Source organism: Salmo salar, chromosome ssa02 (assembly GCF_905237065.1).
Source record: "Salmo salar chromosome ssa02, Ssal_v3.1, whole genome shotgun sequence".
Taxonomy (NCBI): Eukaryota; Metazoa; Chordata; class Actinopteri; order Salmoniformes; family Salmonidae; genus Salmo; species Salmo salar.
Window position 1 is genome coordinate 50,209,192 of NC_059443.1, and position 17,579 is coordinate 50,226,770.

Sequence of the window (17,579 nt, forward strand, 5' to 3'; positions counted from 1 at the left end):
AGAGTTTAGCCATTTTCATTTCTGTCACAGATGGTCTGATTTCTGTCGTTTATGACCGAAACTTAATTTGATTGGTTGAAAGGTGTCATGTTACTGTAAAGTTTTGTTATGATTTTTGTGAAAACACTTGAAAATGATGACTTATCAAAGGTTTCCTAGGGGAAGGATTAACTCTTATTCCACCTATTCTCATTTCAGGCTCCAAGTTCAGAAAATAGGACTAAGCACTCTCCCAACCCAGAGGCGGTCTAAACCTCTGCAGACCGGCTCCTCTTCTTCCTCCTGTCCGAGGCTCTGTCCTGTCCCCGCCCAGCCCTGCGGCAGCCCCCGAATGCCCCTGCGATGCGTTTTCGTGACCCAACGCAGCCTAAGCACCTCTCACTGCAGGACAGACAGCCCCTCCCCCCAGCGTCTCCGTCCAACTAGACAGTCCCTCTCCGTCCGGCCCACAACTGCCCCTCCACTCCAGCCCAGGGCTATATACTACTACTACTACTACTACTACTACTACTACTACTACTACTACCACCATAAAACGGGCCAACTCACAGGACCCCTTTACCCAGGTGTCCACCTCTATGCCTGCCAGAATCCGAGCCAAATCCACGGGCCCTGCCAAAACGAAACAAAGCACAGGGGACAAGATGGCTGCCGCGAGATAGTAAACAGATTCACTGGGAAGAAACGCATACGCTTCTCTGTTGTCCTCCGAAAGACTCAACGCTTCAAAAAGCTCCAACCCGGACCCAAATTAAGACTGACGTGGTTTCCCATATTTTTTTTTCTTTCAATTACCTTCTTTGATCCAAACCATGTACCTCTACTAACTAGACCATGACAACAACTTTTACAAGAGGAACCATACGAAACTATCTTCATGAGCTTCCAGTTAAACAACTTTTAGTCAATGTCACGAGGAGCGATGCTACCATGGTGCTATGTGTACGCTGTTCACTGGTGCATTGTATACATTTTCTTTTTGTTTCTGAGGTTGAAGATTTTATTTAGGTTTGTGGATTCAGCATCCTATATGCAAGAAATGAATTTGAACCAAGTCGGTCATCATGACCCCTTTGCAAGCCAAATTGTAATCTTTCTCAACTCACAAACATCTCACACCGATATACTAATTTATCATCGACAATATCCTGCTCACTTATATTGCATGGTATAGATATCACAAACACTTTTGATAAGTTAACTAATGTTAAGGAAATGTACAAAACTTTAAATCTTCCAATGGTCTGACGCAATAACCAATTCTGAGAGGATGCAAAGGCCAAAATCATTCCCAACTCTGGTCAGATGTGTTAAAAGGTTGGATTATGGGGTAGATTACTGCCAATATTAAGAGAATGCACAAGTAATATTGCTGGCCTCCTTGTTAGTGTGTGACAATGGGCATGCTTTATATCATTCAATTTTTTAGGTGTTTGATTATATTTACATACAGAAGAAGTGTATATAATATGATAATTTCTTGGAAAATACATGTTTTATTTTTTATCTTGCGAAAATAACCTGTCTTTCCTCTTCTGTTGAACAATGTTGGCCTGTTTTTTGGGGGGGGTTTTACGCATGAGAAAATTAGCGTTAACTATGAGCGGTAGATACCTGCCTTTTTAATGTTCTGACAATTAAATGATTGGATCATTGGAACCCATGTTTTGTGTTTGTATTGGGCAAATGAAACCTACAGTTGCAGGGCACTGAGCTAAAGTAAAATAATGGTCATGTGGAATGACTATCTCCGGTTTCATTTCTACACTGTTTGCCAGATATAACCATCGCCCCTAGAAAGGACTACTTCTTGTTTTCATCCTCTCCTTCTAATCAGGGACTTTATTCACCAGGTGAGTGCAATAAAGTACCAGGTAGAAGAAAAAAGTGTTTCAGCCCTCTAGGACTGGAACTGAACCATCCTGGGCAATCTAATAGGTCTGAAAGGTTCCTTATCAGGGTGAATTGACTCAGACAGATTTCTTTTATGTGTTTTCACATTTAGGTAATTTTATTTTGAAAAGGTAAAGTTACAGTACAGACGTGTACAAAAACGACATGCTGTTGAATACCATACACAAGATCAAATGGTAAATTTCACACAGACACACACACATTCTTCCTCACAGCAGTAAGTCCACTCTCTCCCTAGTTTAGGGACAGGCAGCTTCTCTAATTGTCTGTCTCCAGTCGTAAAGGCCAGGGGTGAAAAATGTGGATATTTTTTTCCATATCAGAATATTCCTGAGCAAGTACATAACCCACATTTGAATACTATTAAATTAATTTTTGATCCGTTCCAACAGGAAGCAATAGATTAAAAATAATACAAGTTATGCACATAGGAATATGTTTCATTGTGGTGCATTGCAGTGTAGTACTGTGCTGAGACTAATGGTCTCTTGGAGTTGCTCTTTTAAATTCTGTTATATATGCACAGAAAGCTGAAACTATGAGACTTGAGAGATATCCAGTAGAAGGGAGGCCTCCCTTTCTCCATGCCCCCACTTTTTCAGTTCACCTAGTGAGTTCGGAAAAACTGAAACCATACATCTTAGAAATAGTTTTCGCATACAAAATGTTTCTGAACTCAAAATCAACAGGATTCCCAAAAGTAACATGGTCACTGTGGTTATTTTGATTGGCTATTTTTCTGCATTTATCAAAGTCCCATCAAGTAGCCTGATTTTTAAGTGTCCATGTAAACAGGATTATTAGGGAAATCATTCTTCTGGCAAAACATGTAAACCTATTAATCAAACTATTATATTAATCTGAGCTCATGTAAACGTACCAAGTGAGAGCAGAGAGTGTTCATGGGAACATTTACATCAATGTAAATCTAAATACCAGAATAAAGGATTTGCGAGAATGAATGAACTAGGGAAATAATGTTGGGTTGGCTAATAAACCAAAGATACTGGAGAGTTGGCAATGTTGTATCTTGTTGACCAGAGGGTATCCTACAAAGCGAGCTCGATCTACTGAGGGTTTTCTAAAGCTGCACATTCAGTTAGCTTCACAATCCAGCTCAGGCTTCATCCATACTACGATGTTGGATATTGCTCGTCCGGCTCCCGCTAACTCTAGCAGGCTTGTAACTGCACGTGCATGTAGCACATGGCAAGTCGAACGCCGAACTCTTCATTGAGACAATGCTGAAACATCAATCCATGGGAGAGTAAGTGCCACATTTTCATTTGGGTCGAAATCAAAAGGAAAGAAAAGTTATCTTGCAAATTCAGGAGGCTATGGTGACACAAATACGCTTTTAGAAGTGCCGTCTTTATTTTATTACTTGTCGTTAGTACTGTCTTGGAGTGCTTTGGTGTGGTTTTATTAAGTCACACAAAAGTGTTACATTGCGTGAAGTTTAAAATGCATTATGTCATTACTAAATGTGTAATATGATATATTTTAACATTTAAAAAAATGTACACATTTGATTAATAAAATATTGAATCAGTCGTCTTCCTCAAACGAAGGGGATGATGACGCAAACTTTGCAAGAGGGAGGAAATCTGATTTGATAGATACAAACAGCGAGGCATGGCATGGTTTAATTCAGGATTGGTGGGACCCCCACGGGACAGTTGAGCTAACGTAGGCTAATGTGATTAGCATGAGGTTGTAAGTAACAAGAACATTTCCCAGGAAATAGACATATCTAATATGGGCAGAAAGCTTAAATTCTTGTTAATCTAACTGCACTGTTCAATTTACAGTAGCTATTACATTGTTTGAGGAGAGTGCACAGTTATGAACTTTAAGTTATTAATAAATCAATTAGGCACATTTGGGCAGTCTTGATACAAACATTTTTACAGAAATACAATGGTTCATTGGATCAGTCTAAAACTGTGCACATACACTGCTGCCATCTAGTGGCCAACATCTAAATTGCGCCTGGGCTGGAATAATACATTATGACCTTTCTCTTGCATTTCAAAGATGATGTTACAAAAAAAGTTTTTTTTTTTCTTTGTATTTTCTTTTACCAGATCTAATGTGCTATATTCCACAAACTTCAAAGTGTTTCCTTTGAAATGGTATCAAGAATATGCATATCCTTCCTTCAATGCCTGAGCTACAGGCTGTTAGTTTTGGGTATGTCATTTTAGGCGAAAATTGAAAAAAAGATGTAACCAAGCTCCCGAGGATGGTACAGCCATAGGGTACTCCCACTACTCCCCTGTAATTAGCCTAACTTTGGCGTCATCCTGAGCAAACTTCTGACACTTTTTTGTAGTTTCAATAAACGTTTTCAGCAGGCTCACATGTCGTTATTAACATATTTGGCTGTCACAGCAACAAATTATACTTATTCTGCCACTAATTTGTTACCTGACCTTCTAACACTGACAGTAATGCTGTCTGATTATACTTACCTCACTGTTTATTTACCCCTAGCTTTCTTACCTGTTAGCTGCCTGGCTAGTGAGAGAACTTCATCTCAATCTAATTCGCTAGTCATAGATATGTTGCATAACTACTTCGTCTTTGCCTACTCTTTGAATGGTCTAGGTATTTAGAAAAGTTGATTTATTGTTGGCTTGCCTATAAACTGAGTATACCAAACATTAGGAACACCATCCTATTATTGAGTTGCCCACAGAACAGCTCATCGGGGCATGGACTCTGCAAGGTGTCGAAACCATTCCACAGGGATGCTTGCTCATGTTGACTCCCATGTATCCCACAGTTGTCAAGTTGGCTGGATGTCCTTTGGGTGACGGACCATTCTTGATACACATGGGAACTGTTAAGGGAGAAAAACCCAGCAGCGTTGCAGTTCTTGACACAAACCGGTGTACCTGGCACCTACTACCATACCCTTTCAAAGGTTTGTTAAACCCTTTGTCTTGCCCGTTCACCCTCTGAATGGCGTACACACACAATCCATGTCTCAATTGTCTCAAGGCTTAAAAATCATTCTTTAGACTGTCTCCTCCCCTTCATCTACACTGGTTTGAAGGGAATTTAACAAGTGACATCAATAAGGGATCGAAACTCTCACCTGGTCCGTCTATTTCGTAGAAAAAGCAGGTCAAATCAAATTTTTATTAGTCATATGCGCCAACAGGGATGGCCACCTCGCTTCGCGTTCTTAGGAAACTATGCAGTATTTAGTTTTTTTTATGTATTATTTCTTACACTGTTACCCCAGGAAAGCTTAAGTCTTATTACATACTGCCGGGAGGAACTATTGGATATAAGAGCAACGTCAACTTACCAACATTACGACCAGGAATACGACTTTCCTGAAGTGGAACCTCTGTTTGGTCCACCACCCAGGACAATGGATCGGATCCCAGCAGGCGACCCAAAACAATGGCGCCGTAGAAGGGGCAGACGGAGTGGTCTTCTGGTCAGGCTCCATAGACGGGCACATCGCCCACCGCTCCTGAGTATACTACTAGCCAATGTCCAGTCTCTTGACAACAAAGTAGACGCAATCCGAGCAAGGGTTGCCTTTCAGAGAGACATCAGAGATTGTAACATTCTCTGTTTCACGGAAACATGGCTCACTCGGGATACGTTATCAGAGTCGGTACAGCCACCTGGTTTCTTCACGCATTGCGCAGACAGAAACAAACATCTCTCTGGTAAGAAGGAGGGCGGGGGTGTATGCCTTATGATTAACGAGTCGTGGTGTGGTCATAACAACATACAGGAACTCAAGTCCTTTTGTTCACCTGACCTAGAATTCCTTACAATCAAATGCCGACCGCATTATCTACCAAGAGAATTCTCTTCGATTATAATTACAGTCGTGTACATCCCCCCCCCAGGCAGACACCTCGATGTCCCTGAAAGAACTTCATTGGACTCTATGTAAACTGGAAACCACATATCCTGAGGCTGCATTTATTGTAGCTGGGGATTTTAACAAGGCTAATATGAAAACAAGGCTCCCTAAATTTTATCAGCATATTGAATGCGTGACCGGGCTGGCAAAATTCTGGATCATTGTTACTCTAACTTCCGCGACGCATACAAAGCCCTCCCTCGCCCTCCTTTCGGCAAATCTGACCATGACTCCATTTTGTTGCTCCCAGCCTATAGACAGAAACTAAAACAGGAAACGCCCGTGCTCAGGTCTGTTCAACGCTGGTCCGACCAATCTGATTCCACGCTTCAAGATTGCTTCGATCACGTGGACTGGGATATGTTCCGGATAGCGTCGAACAACAACATTGATGTATTCGGTGAGAGAGTTTATTAGCAAGTGCATCGGTGATGTTGTACCCACGGCGACAATTAAAACCTTCCCCAACCAGAAACCGTGGATTGATGGCAGCATTCACGCAAAACTGAAAGCGCGAACCACTGCTTTTAATCAGGGCAAGGCGACCGGAAACATGACCGAATACAAACAGTGTAGCTATTCCCTCCGCAAGGCAATCAAACAAGCTAAGTGTCAGTATAGAGACAAAGTAGTCGCAATTCAACAGCTCAGACACGAGAGGTATGTGGCAGGGTCTACAGTCAACCATGGACTACAAAAAGAAAACCAGCCCCGTCGCGGACCCCGATGTCCTGCTCCCAGACAAACTAAACAACTTCTTTGCTCGCTTTGAGGACAATACAGTGCCACCGTCACGGCCCACTACCAAAACCTGCGGACTCTCCTTCACCACAGCCAATGTGAGTAAAACATTTAAACGTGTTATCCCTCGCACCCTGGGTCTCGACCCCACCCTGTGCAACTGGGTCCTGGACTTTCTGACAGGCCGCCCCCAGGTGATGAGGGTAGGAAACAACATCTCCACCCCGCTAATCCTCAACACTGGGCGTTCTCAGCCCTCTCCTGTACTCCCTGTTCACCCATGACTGCGTGGCCATGCACGCCTCCAACTCAATCATCAAGTTTGCAGACGACACTACAGTGACAGGCTTGATTACCAACAATGACGAGACAGCCAACAGGGAGGAGGTGAGGGCCCTCGGAGTCTGGTGTCAGGAAAATAACTTCACACTCAACGTCAACAAAACAAAGGAGATTATTGTGGACTTCAGGAAACAGCAGAGGGAGCACCCCCCTATCCACATTAATGGGACAGTAGTAATTAACTACTTTAATAATTCAAAATTGGATGTAATAAATGTATAACTAGTCACTTTAAACAATGCCATTTTATATAATGTTTACATACCATACATTAATCATCTCATGTATATACTGTACTCTATACCATCTACTGCATCTTGCCTGTGCCGTTCGGCCATCGCTCATCCCTATATTTATATGTACATATTCTTATTCATTCCTTTACACTTGTGTGTATAAGGTAGTTGTTGTGAAATTGTTAAATTGTTAGATATGACTGCATGGTCTGAACTAGAAGCACAAGCATTTCGCTACACTCGCATTAACATCTGCTAACCATGTGTATGTAACCAATAAAATGTGATTTGATTTGAATACAACAGTTGTAGACCTTACTGTGAAATGCTTACTTACGAGCCCCTAACCAACAATGCAGTTTAAAATAAAAAAATACAAATAAGAATAAAAATAAAAGTAGCAAGTAATTAAAGAGCAGCAGTAAAATAACAATAGCGAGACTATATACATTAGGGTTACCGGTACAAAGTAAATGTGCGGGGGCACCGGTTAGTCGAGGTAATTGAGGTAATTTGTACATGTAGGTAGAGTTATTAAAATGACTACGCATAGACGATAACATCAGAGTAGCAGCAGTGGAAAAGAGAGAGGGGGGGACAATGCAAATAGTCTGGGTAGACCTTTGATTAGATGTTCAGGAGTCTTATAGCTTGGGGGTAGAAGCTATAAGAAGCCTCTTGGACCTAGACTTGGCGCTCCGGTACCGCGTGCGGTAGCAGAGAGAACAGTTTATGACTAGGGTGGCTGGAGTCTTTGACAATTTTTAGGGCCTTCCTCTGACACCGCCTGGTATAGAGGTCCTGGAGGGCAGGAAGCTTGGCCCCAGTGATGTACTGGGATGTTCAAACTACCCACTGTAGTGCCTTGCGGTCGGAGGCCAAGCAGTTGCCATACCAGGCAGTGATGCAACCAGTCAGGATGCTCTCGATGGTGCAGCTGTAGAACGTTTTGACGATCTGAGAACCCATTTCAAATCTATTCAGTCTCCTGAGGGGGAATAGGTTTTGTCGTGCCCTCTTCACGACTGTCTTGGTGTGCTTGGACCATGTTAGTTTGTTGGTGATGTGGACATCAAGGAACCTAAAGCTCTCAACCTGCTCCACTGCAGCCCCGTGAATGAGAATGGGGGCGTGCTCGGTCTTCCTTTTCCTGTAGCCCACAATCATCTCCTTTGTCTTGATCACGTTTAGGGAAAGGTTGTTGTCCTGGCACCACACAGCCTGGTCTCTGACCTCCTCCCTGTAGGCTGTCTCGTCATTGTCGGTGATCAGGCCTACCACTGTTGTGTCATCGGCAAACTTAATGATGGTGTTGGAGTCGTGCCTGGCCGTGCAGTCATGAGTGAACATGGAGTACAGGAGGGGACTGAGCACGCACCCCTGAGGGGCCCCTGTGTTGAGAATCAGCGTGGCGGATGTGTTGTTACCTACCCTTACCAACTGGGGGCGGCCCATAAGGAAGTCCAGGATCCAGTTGCAGAGGGAGGTGTTAAGTCCCGTCCTTAGCTTAGTGATGAGCTTTGAGGGCACTATGGTGTTGAAAAACACAAAAAGAAATATGCCCAGGGTCCCTGAAGTCAATGAATAGCATTCTCACATACAGTTGAAGTCGGAAGTTTACATACAACATAGCCAAATACATTTAAACTCAGTTTTTCCACAATTCCTGACATTTATTCTAGTAAAGGTCAGTTAGGATCACCACTTTATTTTAAGAATGTGTAATGTGTGGTGGCTAATTTCTGCATTACCAAATGAGGAGAGTTACAAACTTCACACACAAGTCAGTTATACTTAAAACTACATCTTTAATTATTAAGATGCTTTTGCAAAAGCACTTGACCTTCAATGATGCCATTGAAAAGTGATTACACAAAAGTACAAAGATCTTTTATACTCAAGGTCCACCCCTCTCAACGTACATGACGAACCACAGATCTTAGGAACAGTTCACAAAGGTTAAGTTTTGTATGAAAGATATAAATAAAACATAGCAGACAGCAACTGCTGTATCAACAGTGTTCATTGTATAGACCAGTATCTGGTCCTCCTACCCCAAACTGGAACCGTCTCTCCCTGGTACGGTATAGAACAGAGCCATTAGCTCATCCAATGGCATAAATCAATTGACAACTCTACATACTCCCATCTCAAGTAAACCCCCTCTTGACTAGAAAAGGAGGGAGTGACTTGCGCACAGACATTGTGGAGACAAGTAATTGGTTCCCCATTAATCACGCCATCCCTTCACATGGTTTAAGAATAGGTAAAGACACATTCACATATGAAGACAATGTTTCATTCTGACTTCTCCCCTCTCTGGGCCCCAAGTGACTGAGCCCTAGCTAAGGGAAAAGTACAACTGTCAACACCAGAGTCCAAAGGGCACGCCATCCTAATGACAAGTATCTCACATAAGCATATTATGCTAATAAAACATCTTAATTATCTATGTTACCCAACTAATTCTGATTCATCCGCCACAAATGTCAGTAGAGAGAATTATTTATTTCAGCTTTTATTTCTTTCATCACATTCCCAGTGGGTCAGAAGTTTACATACACTCAATTAGCATTTGGTAGCATTGCCTTTAAATTGTTTAACTTGGGTCAAACGTTTCGGGTAGCCTTCCACAAGCTTCCCACAATAAGTTGGGTGAATTTTGGCCCATTCCTCCTGACAAAGCTGGTGTAACTGAGTCAGGTTTGTAGGTCTCCTTGCTCGCACACGCTTTTTCAGTTTTGCGCACACATTTTCTACAGGATTGAGGTCAGGGCTTTGTGGCGGAGATCAGTAGTTCACTTTAGTCTTAAGTTGCTTATGTCAAATGTTTGGAAAATGTTCAAAAATGTCCTCTCTCTCTCTGCACCTTGTGCAGGTGGACTGTGTGACCCTCTGCGCCGACACGGCCGCCGCCTGCGAGGCCAGGATTAAGTCAATCTTCCAGCGAGGCCCACCGGCCGTGCATCCTGCTGCTCAGGAACCTGCAGCTGCTGGGCCAGCCCAGGGATGGGACCGAGGAGGATGCCATGGTCATGGCCGCGCTGTGCCAGTTCATTACCCACACCCCTGCCAGGTAGCCCATCCATCTTAACCAAGGCTAGAGTTCAATCGATCATAGCCATGTTAATGCAGTGCCTTTATTACTACTACTGTAAGCTATTGCCTGTTCACACACACTTCTTATTCTGATAACTTGAAGCATCTACCTGGTGGTAATTTCGTCATTTTTTTGATAGATACTTTTATCTACTGTGTAAATACTGCAATGTGAATTCAGTTAAATTGAGCCACCAGACCTTATTGCAACAACAAGAAACAAAAGGTTACTTCAGTATCATCGAATGAAGGCAAAGACGGAACGGCTACCTCTGTAACCTCCGTCACTGTCCTCTCTTTCTCTCTCTTAGCGTGGTCGTGGTGGCGGCGGTGAGTAAACCCCGGGAGCTGTCATCCGACGTGATGGCAGCCTTTATCCACCAGGTTTCGATAGAGAGCCCCAGTGAGGAGCAGCGCTGGGCCATGCTGGCCAGCCTCAGCGGGAGCCTGCCCCTGGGGAGGGACGTTAACCTGGCCAGGCTGGCCAAGCACACTGCGGTGAGATCCATAGCATGGGTTTTGCCATTATATTCATACTTCATAGACACCAGCCGATTCTGATTCTCCCCAATATTTCTGATGTGTTCACTTGTTCATAACCCCCTTCAAGGATTTCAAAGGCACCAGATTGGTTTAGAGACCAATTGATCATCTATGGAAGTGAGTTTGGTTTTGTGGAAGACACACATTTGATTCGGAAGGACTGTGACTTTTGATGATCCTTCTAACACCTCCCCCTCTTTCCTCTTTATATTTCTCTCTATACCTCCCTCTCTCGACTCACAGGGCTTTCTCTTGGGGGACCTCAGTACACTGCTGACTAATGCTGGTTAAGCCGCCCACAGAAGGATACTCCAATCCGGGTGAGTCGTCCACTCGCAATTGCTCTTCTCTTCCCCACTGAATATCCTCTGAACTCTAGCAACTATGCGCGATGTGTTCTTCTTGTTAGGTTGTATATTGTGTCCTATTTCTTGTGATTGTCTCTGTTGATTTAATGAATATAATTCTGCTGCAAAGCCAATTTATAACCAAGTTTTCTACTACTACTACTAGAGGAATTATTTCAAAAGGACATCATACCACTACAGTATGACTGAGGCAGGCATTTGTGTTCAGTTTCCCAGAGGGGGCCAGTGTGCAGGAGGAAGAGGACCTCTGTGCCTGTGAGGTAAGCATCCTGGCCCAGGACTTCACCAATGCCTTGGAGACCCTCCAAGACGCCCACTCTCAGGCCATCGGAGCTCCAAAAGTACACCCTGAAAATGGGGCGCATAGCTATTTCTCAATTATCTAAATAATCATCCCTTTCCTTGCCTCCTCTCCTACATTGCATTGGTCTGAAATAACTGACCAGGTGAAAGCCAGCCTAATGATGACCTTCCACCATATTGTTTTCTAGTCAGTGCAGATAAAGGAGAGACAAGGAGAGGATAGATCTTTTTTTGCTGTTTAGATGAAGCCCATGGCTCTGTTACGATTCTCTACCCTTCTGCAGAAGTGGGAACTTTTCACTCCCCCTCATGCATTTAAAAAGCGTTGGATTGGTGCAAGCATGGCTTGAGGGAGTTTCCACCATATTCTTCATACCAGTCCAGTCCTTTCAAATCCATGAGTAGAAGTGTGAATGCACACTTCACGAGATGGGAAGAGAATTAGACTGTAGCTCATGTTTCACTGGCTCAGAGGAGACTACTGACACTGATCAATTGCTTATGGTGGAGAAGTGTAACATCCATGTGTGTGTGGTCAGATCCCCAGTGTGTGCTAGCAGGACGTTGGTGGCCTGCAGCAGGTGAAGCGGGAGATCCTGGACACGGTGCAATTGCCCCTGGAGAGGCCCGAGCTGCTGTCCCTGGGCCTGCGCCGTGCCGGCCTACTCCTCTACAGGCCCCCCGGCACGGGCATGACCCTGCTGGCCAAGGCCGTGGCTACCGAGTGCTCCATGACCTTCCTCAGGTAGGAGACAACCAGAGGAGACTGGATGACTGGGTCAAGTTCAGTAGGGCACACTGTAGCGAAACAGTTGCAGCTGGAAAAAGGTGTTTCTTATTGGACAAGTTCAGATGGCACCTCCCTGTTTCACTCAAAATGTTTTCTCCCAATTGGACACAACCCTGGTGTCAGGTAAAAGGGATGAGAAAGCTGGAGATATGTAATGGAATGTTGCAGATATAACATTTTTTTTATATACAGAGCCAAAAGTGTGTTTGTTCCACATATCTGATTGTTCTGTAATGTTGCACCCCCCTGAGCCTGACACCGGGTAATGAGCGCCTTGTGGTAAATAAGAGTATCATCCATATTTGTTCCACACATTCAGCTGAATGATTGTGCTTAAATCCTGATGGCTTCGTCTTCCCCTTCGTTTAGTGTCAAAGGCCCGGAACTCATCAACATGTACGTGGGTCAAAGCGAGGAGAATGTGAGAGAGGGTGAGTGTAGTAGTGGAGTTAGATTACTGTTTGACCTGAAGATGGCTGTTTGTTCAACTCCCCTGGGCTGGGTGCATGGCTTGCCAGTTAGGTTTCGGCAAAGTGACCTTTCTGCATTGCACGCTCTTATCTCAACTCTAAATCGGGCCCTAGTTGAATAGATGCAATCAACTCTCTAAGTGTTGTGTACATTTCAAAAGCAGAGCAGTTTACACCTCTCTGTAAAACCCTGGTGAAGGTCTATTGACCGACACATCAGTGTGATATCCAACAAATTGTTTACGGAGCATCCAAGCTCACTACTTCTTTTGTACTGCCTTGTGCTTCTTGTTCTTCATGCTTCTGTTGCATTGTCTGAAAACATCCTAGTGAAGCCCAGAGGTCAAGTCTACATATATGCATTTACTTTTTGTGAGAGCCAATGGCCTATGATGTGTTAAATAAATTAAAAAAATTGCCTATGACGTGACTGTCCTGTACATATGATTTCCAATAAAATTGGTCTTCCTCTATCTCATTCAGTGTTCTCCAAAGCTCGAGCGGTGGCCCCCTGTATCATCTTCTTTGATGAGCTGGACTCTCTAGCACCCAACAGAGGGTGCAGTGGAGACTCTGGTGGAGTCATGGACAGGTAGGTGGGTGCGATTGATCTTTGGGGAATACACCACTGAACATGTTCATTATGATTTTTATTTTTTGACAAAGCAGATCACGTCATAAAATATTATGCAACAAACACAGATTATTTTTGAGGTCCCTTGTTTGACAAAATGTTTCATTGTGGTATCTGGGACTTTTCCATTCCTATTCGCTCATTGAGGCCAATGATGGTGTGTGGCTATTGAATAATCTTAGTACTGACACAATGTCATTTTGTGGAGCGTTAAAATATTATGAAGGTGTTTTGCGTATTCAGAAGATCAGCAACTGTCTTTTCTTGTAAAACCCTGCTTCCCTCATGTGTATAGGATCAGCTTACTCTCCCCAAATTCTGACCTTAACTGTTGGGGGAAACAACAGAAAACTGACCATATGGCTTGCCAGAAAACTGGACAACTTAATCCTCTTCCTTGTTTGAACCTGATCTCTGTTAACTGTAGGGTGGTCTCTCAGCTCCTGGCTGAGCTCGACGGACTTCACTCCTCTAGGGATGTGTTTTTGATTGGAGCCACCAACCAGCCAGACCTGCTCGATCAATCATTGCTCAGACCTGGCAGGTGAGATTAAAATTACGGTTTTGCCTAGCCAATCAGTGTGCGTCTCCTCACGAAGCAAATGTTTATGCAGTATACTCCTATAGACATGTACAGTTGAAGTCGGAAGTTTACATACACCTTAGGCAAATACATTTAAACTCAGTTTTTCACAATTCCTGACATTTAATCCTAGTAAAAATTCCCTGTCTTAGGTCAGTTAGGATCACCACTTTATTTTAAGAATGTGAAATGTCAGAATAATAGTAGAGAGAATGATTTATTTCAGCTTTTATTTCTTTCATCAGATTCCCAGTGAGTCAGAAGTTTGCATACACTCAGTTAGTATTTGGTAGCATTGCCTTTAAATTGTTTAACTTGGGTCAAACGTTCCGGGTAGCCTTCCACAAGCTTCCCACAATAAGTTGGGTGAATTTTGGCCCATTCCACCTGACAGAGCTGGTGTAACTGAGTCAGGTTTGTAGGCCTCCTTGCTCGCACACACCTTTTCAATTCTGCCCATAAATGTTCTATGGGATTGAGGTCAGGGCTTTCCAATACCTTGACTTTGTTGTCCTTAAGCCGTTTTGCCACAACTTTGGAAGTATGCTTGGGGTCATTGTCCATTTGGAAGACCCATTTGCGACCAAGCTTTAACTTGCTGACTGATGTCTTGAGATGTTGCTTCAATATATCCACATAATTTTCATTTCTCATGATGCCATCTATTTTGTGAAGCCTCCTGCAGCAAAGCACCCCCACAACATGATGCTGCCACCCCCATGCTTCACGGTTGGGATGGTGTTCTTTGGCTTGCAAGCCTCCCCCTTTTTCCTCCAAACATAACGATGGTCATTATGGCCAAACAGTTCTATTTTTGTTTCACCAGACCAGAGGACATTTCTCCAAAAAGTACGATCTGTGTCCCCATGTGCAGTTGCAAACCGTAGTTTGGATTTTTTATGGCAGGTTTGGAGCAGTGGCTGAGCAGACTTTCAGGTTATGTCGATATAGGACTCATTTTACTGTGAATATAGATACTTTTCTACCTGTTACCTCCAGCATCTTCACAAGGTCCTTTGCTGTTGTTCTGGGATTGATTTGCACCTTTCGCACCAAAGTACGCTCAGCTCTAGGAAACAGAACGCGTCTCCTTCCTGAGCGGTATGACGGCTGCGTGGTCCCATGGTGTTTTTACTTGCGTACTATTGTTTGTACAGATGAACGTGGTACCTTCAGGCATTTGGAAAGGTTTTGAATGATTTATTTAGATTTTTCCATGATGTCAAGCAAAGAGGCACTGAGTTTGAAGGTAGGCCTTGAAATACATCCACAGGTACACCTCCAATTGACTCAAATGATGTCAATTAGCCTATCAGAAGCTTCTAAAGCCATGACATCATTTTCTGGAATTTTCCAAGCTGTTTAAAGGCACAGTCAACTTAGTGTATGTAAACTTCTGACCCACTGGAATTGTGATACAGTGAAATAATCTGTCTGTAAGCAATTGTTGTAAAAATTACTTGTCATGCACAAAGTAGATGTCCTAACTGACTTGCCAAAACTATAGTTTGTTAACAAGACATTTGTGGAGTGGTTGAAAAACGAGTTTTAATGACTCCAACCCAAGTCTATGTAAACTTCCGACTTCAACTGTACCTTCTGAAAAAGTCAACATTTAGATGTTGGACAAGCCACCCAATGGCTGTACTTTGTTGTTCTAAAAGCCTTTTTTTTGTCTTTTCCGTTCTGCTACTCCTTCAGGTTTGACAAATTGGTGTATGTTGGGATCAATGAAGACAAAGTCTCAGCTGCAAGTTCTGAAGGCCATAGTCAGAAAGTACGTGTGTGATGCCTGATTATCATTTATTGTCAAACATGAACAGCAAAAAATTGGTAACAATACTGGTGTTTTTATTTCAATAGTTATCCTTGCAGAATCAAAGTTAAAGTTCAGAAATTTGTTTCTAACATATGCTAATTGTGCTGTATGTGAATAGCTATGCGTGTCCCGTCTGTTTCTGTGCTCTCAGGTTCAAGGTGGACCCCAGCGTCAGTCTCCAGGATGTAGTGGAACGCTGCCCTCCTCAGCTCACTGGGGCAGACATGTATGCTCTCTGCTCCGACGCCATGATGTCTGCCATTAAGAGGAAGATTGCACGCGTCACTGACGGTACGTTTGGCCCTCACAAATGGAGACGTGTACGTTTTCCTTGTAAATGTCTGTTAAAAATCCTCCTTAAGTTGTAAAAAAATATATATCAACTTTTTGTCTTAAATACAGGAATTTGAAAGCCTGCCTGAAATAGAAGCATGGGAAACTGTGATGTATGATTGCCTCAGTACCTCACTGTTCACATGAGTGGGCTCAACAAACGGTCAAATCATTTGAAAATACAACAGTTCTTCTTTACAATTAATTACATTTGTATCTTTATCTTGTCCAATTATTGAAAAACATATTTTTGGAGTTGTAAAATCAATGTGGACAATCTACACAAATAATGTGTATAAAATCCAGTCTCATTGCTATGAAACCATTTTTTATTTTTTATCTGCTGCATTCTTGCATTTGTCCTATCCCTACAACCCCCTCATATCATGTAGAAACAAACATGAATGTATCTTATTTTGGCAACACATAGACACAAATTTTTACAAGTTTTTACTACAGTGCAAAATATGTGGTAATTATGTTTCTCTATGAATTTTTCATTCCACAAAAACTTAAACCATTATAATTGATGTACTGGGAAATATATAAATTACCATTCTTTCATATCATCCTTTCTAAATACCAATGTCATATCTACTGTTAATAGTATTTTAAGAGATTACCGTCTCAGTTCCTAGAGCCCTATGGCAACCTCAAACGTCAGTAACAAGTGCAATAGGGACTTATTTATCTTGTTCACACACTCCTTTCTCTCCACGACCCCCTTTTACTCTCCTATATTCTCTCCCCCTTTTTGTTTCCACTGCCCCTCAATTTCTTTCCCTCCCTCTTTCACTCTCAGGTCTGGACACAGAGGATACTCCTCTTATGCTCTCTGCCGAAGACTTCAACCAAGCATTGGATTCCCTCAAACCGTCCGTCTCTGAACAAGAGCTGCTCAAATATAAACTAATTCAGCAGAAACTCACTGCAAAATAACCAAGCCGCCCAAGCCTAGTGCCATCAAGTATGGGGCTAAGCTATTCTCTGCTGCATGCACTACGTTACCCCAAATCCTCTACCACAAGCGTGTATTCCTCAAGAGTTTTGGCTCTACAAAAAACTGGGGTGTGAAATTCTCTTCCTTTTCTCTCTACTAATGAGTGGTGTCATTTAGTCCAAGGGACCAAACTAGTACACAACCTAATTAATGCACAATATTGTATGTGGAGCACATTTGTACAGTTTGCAATTTGCACAATCAATCTGAACAGTCAATGTAAAGTTAGTGCTGTATATTTGTAACCACTAGTTTCTGAATTGAGCTTCAGAACTTGGCAGTGTTAATGGCAGCAACAAATGCATATGAAAGTTGTTCAAATGAAAAACTAGTATATCCATGGCCCTCCAGGAGTAAAGTTGGGACATCACTTTCCTATATTCTCAAAGTGACACTAATGCTGCTGTTCTGTTTAGTTTCTCTTTTCTCGCAGGAGTTATTAGCCATATGTTGTCCATTCATTGCAAAGTTGTCTCTTACTGAGTCTTGCATTTCAACAGGATGTTCCA

General features: G+C 42.8%; 1 protein-coding gene and 1 pseudogene across 2 annotated transcripts in view; both read left to right on the top strand.

Moving 5' to 3' along the window:
* Nucleotides 1-1,651, top strand: part of LOC106585095 (tau-tubulin kinase 1) — a 53,418-nt gene extending 51,767 nt beyond the window's left edge. For both annotated transcript variants that reach the window (XM_045705408.1, XM_045705410.1), the window contains exon 16: nt 199-1,651. In XM_045705408.1, the coding sequence (XP_045561364.1) occupies nt 199-838 (640 nt within the window). In that variant the 3' untranslated portion in view covers nt 839-1,651. The remainder of the gene's footprint in view (nt 1-198) is intronic.
* An 8,325-nt stretch (nt 1,652-9,976) lies between these two features.
* LOC106584986 (peroxisome assembly factor 2-like) lies at nt 9,977-17,009 on the top strand (annotated as a pseudogene).
* Nucleotides 17,010-17,579: the final 570 nt, after the last annotated feature.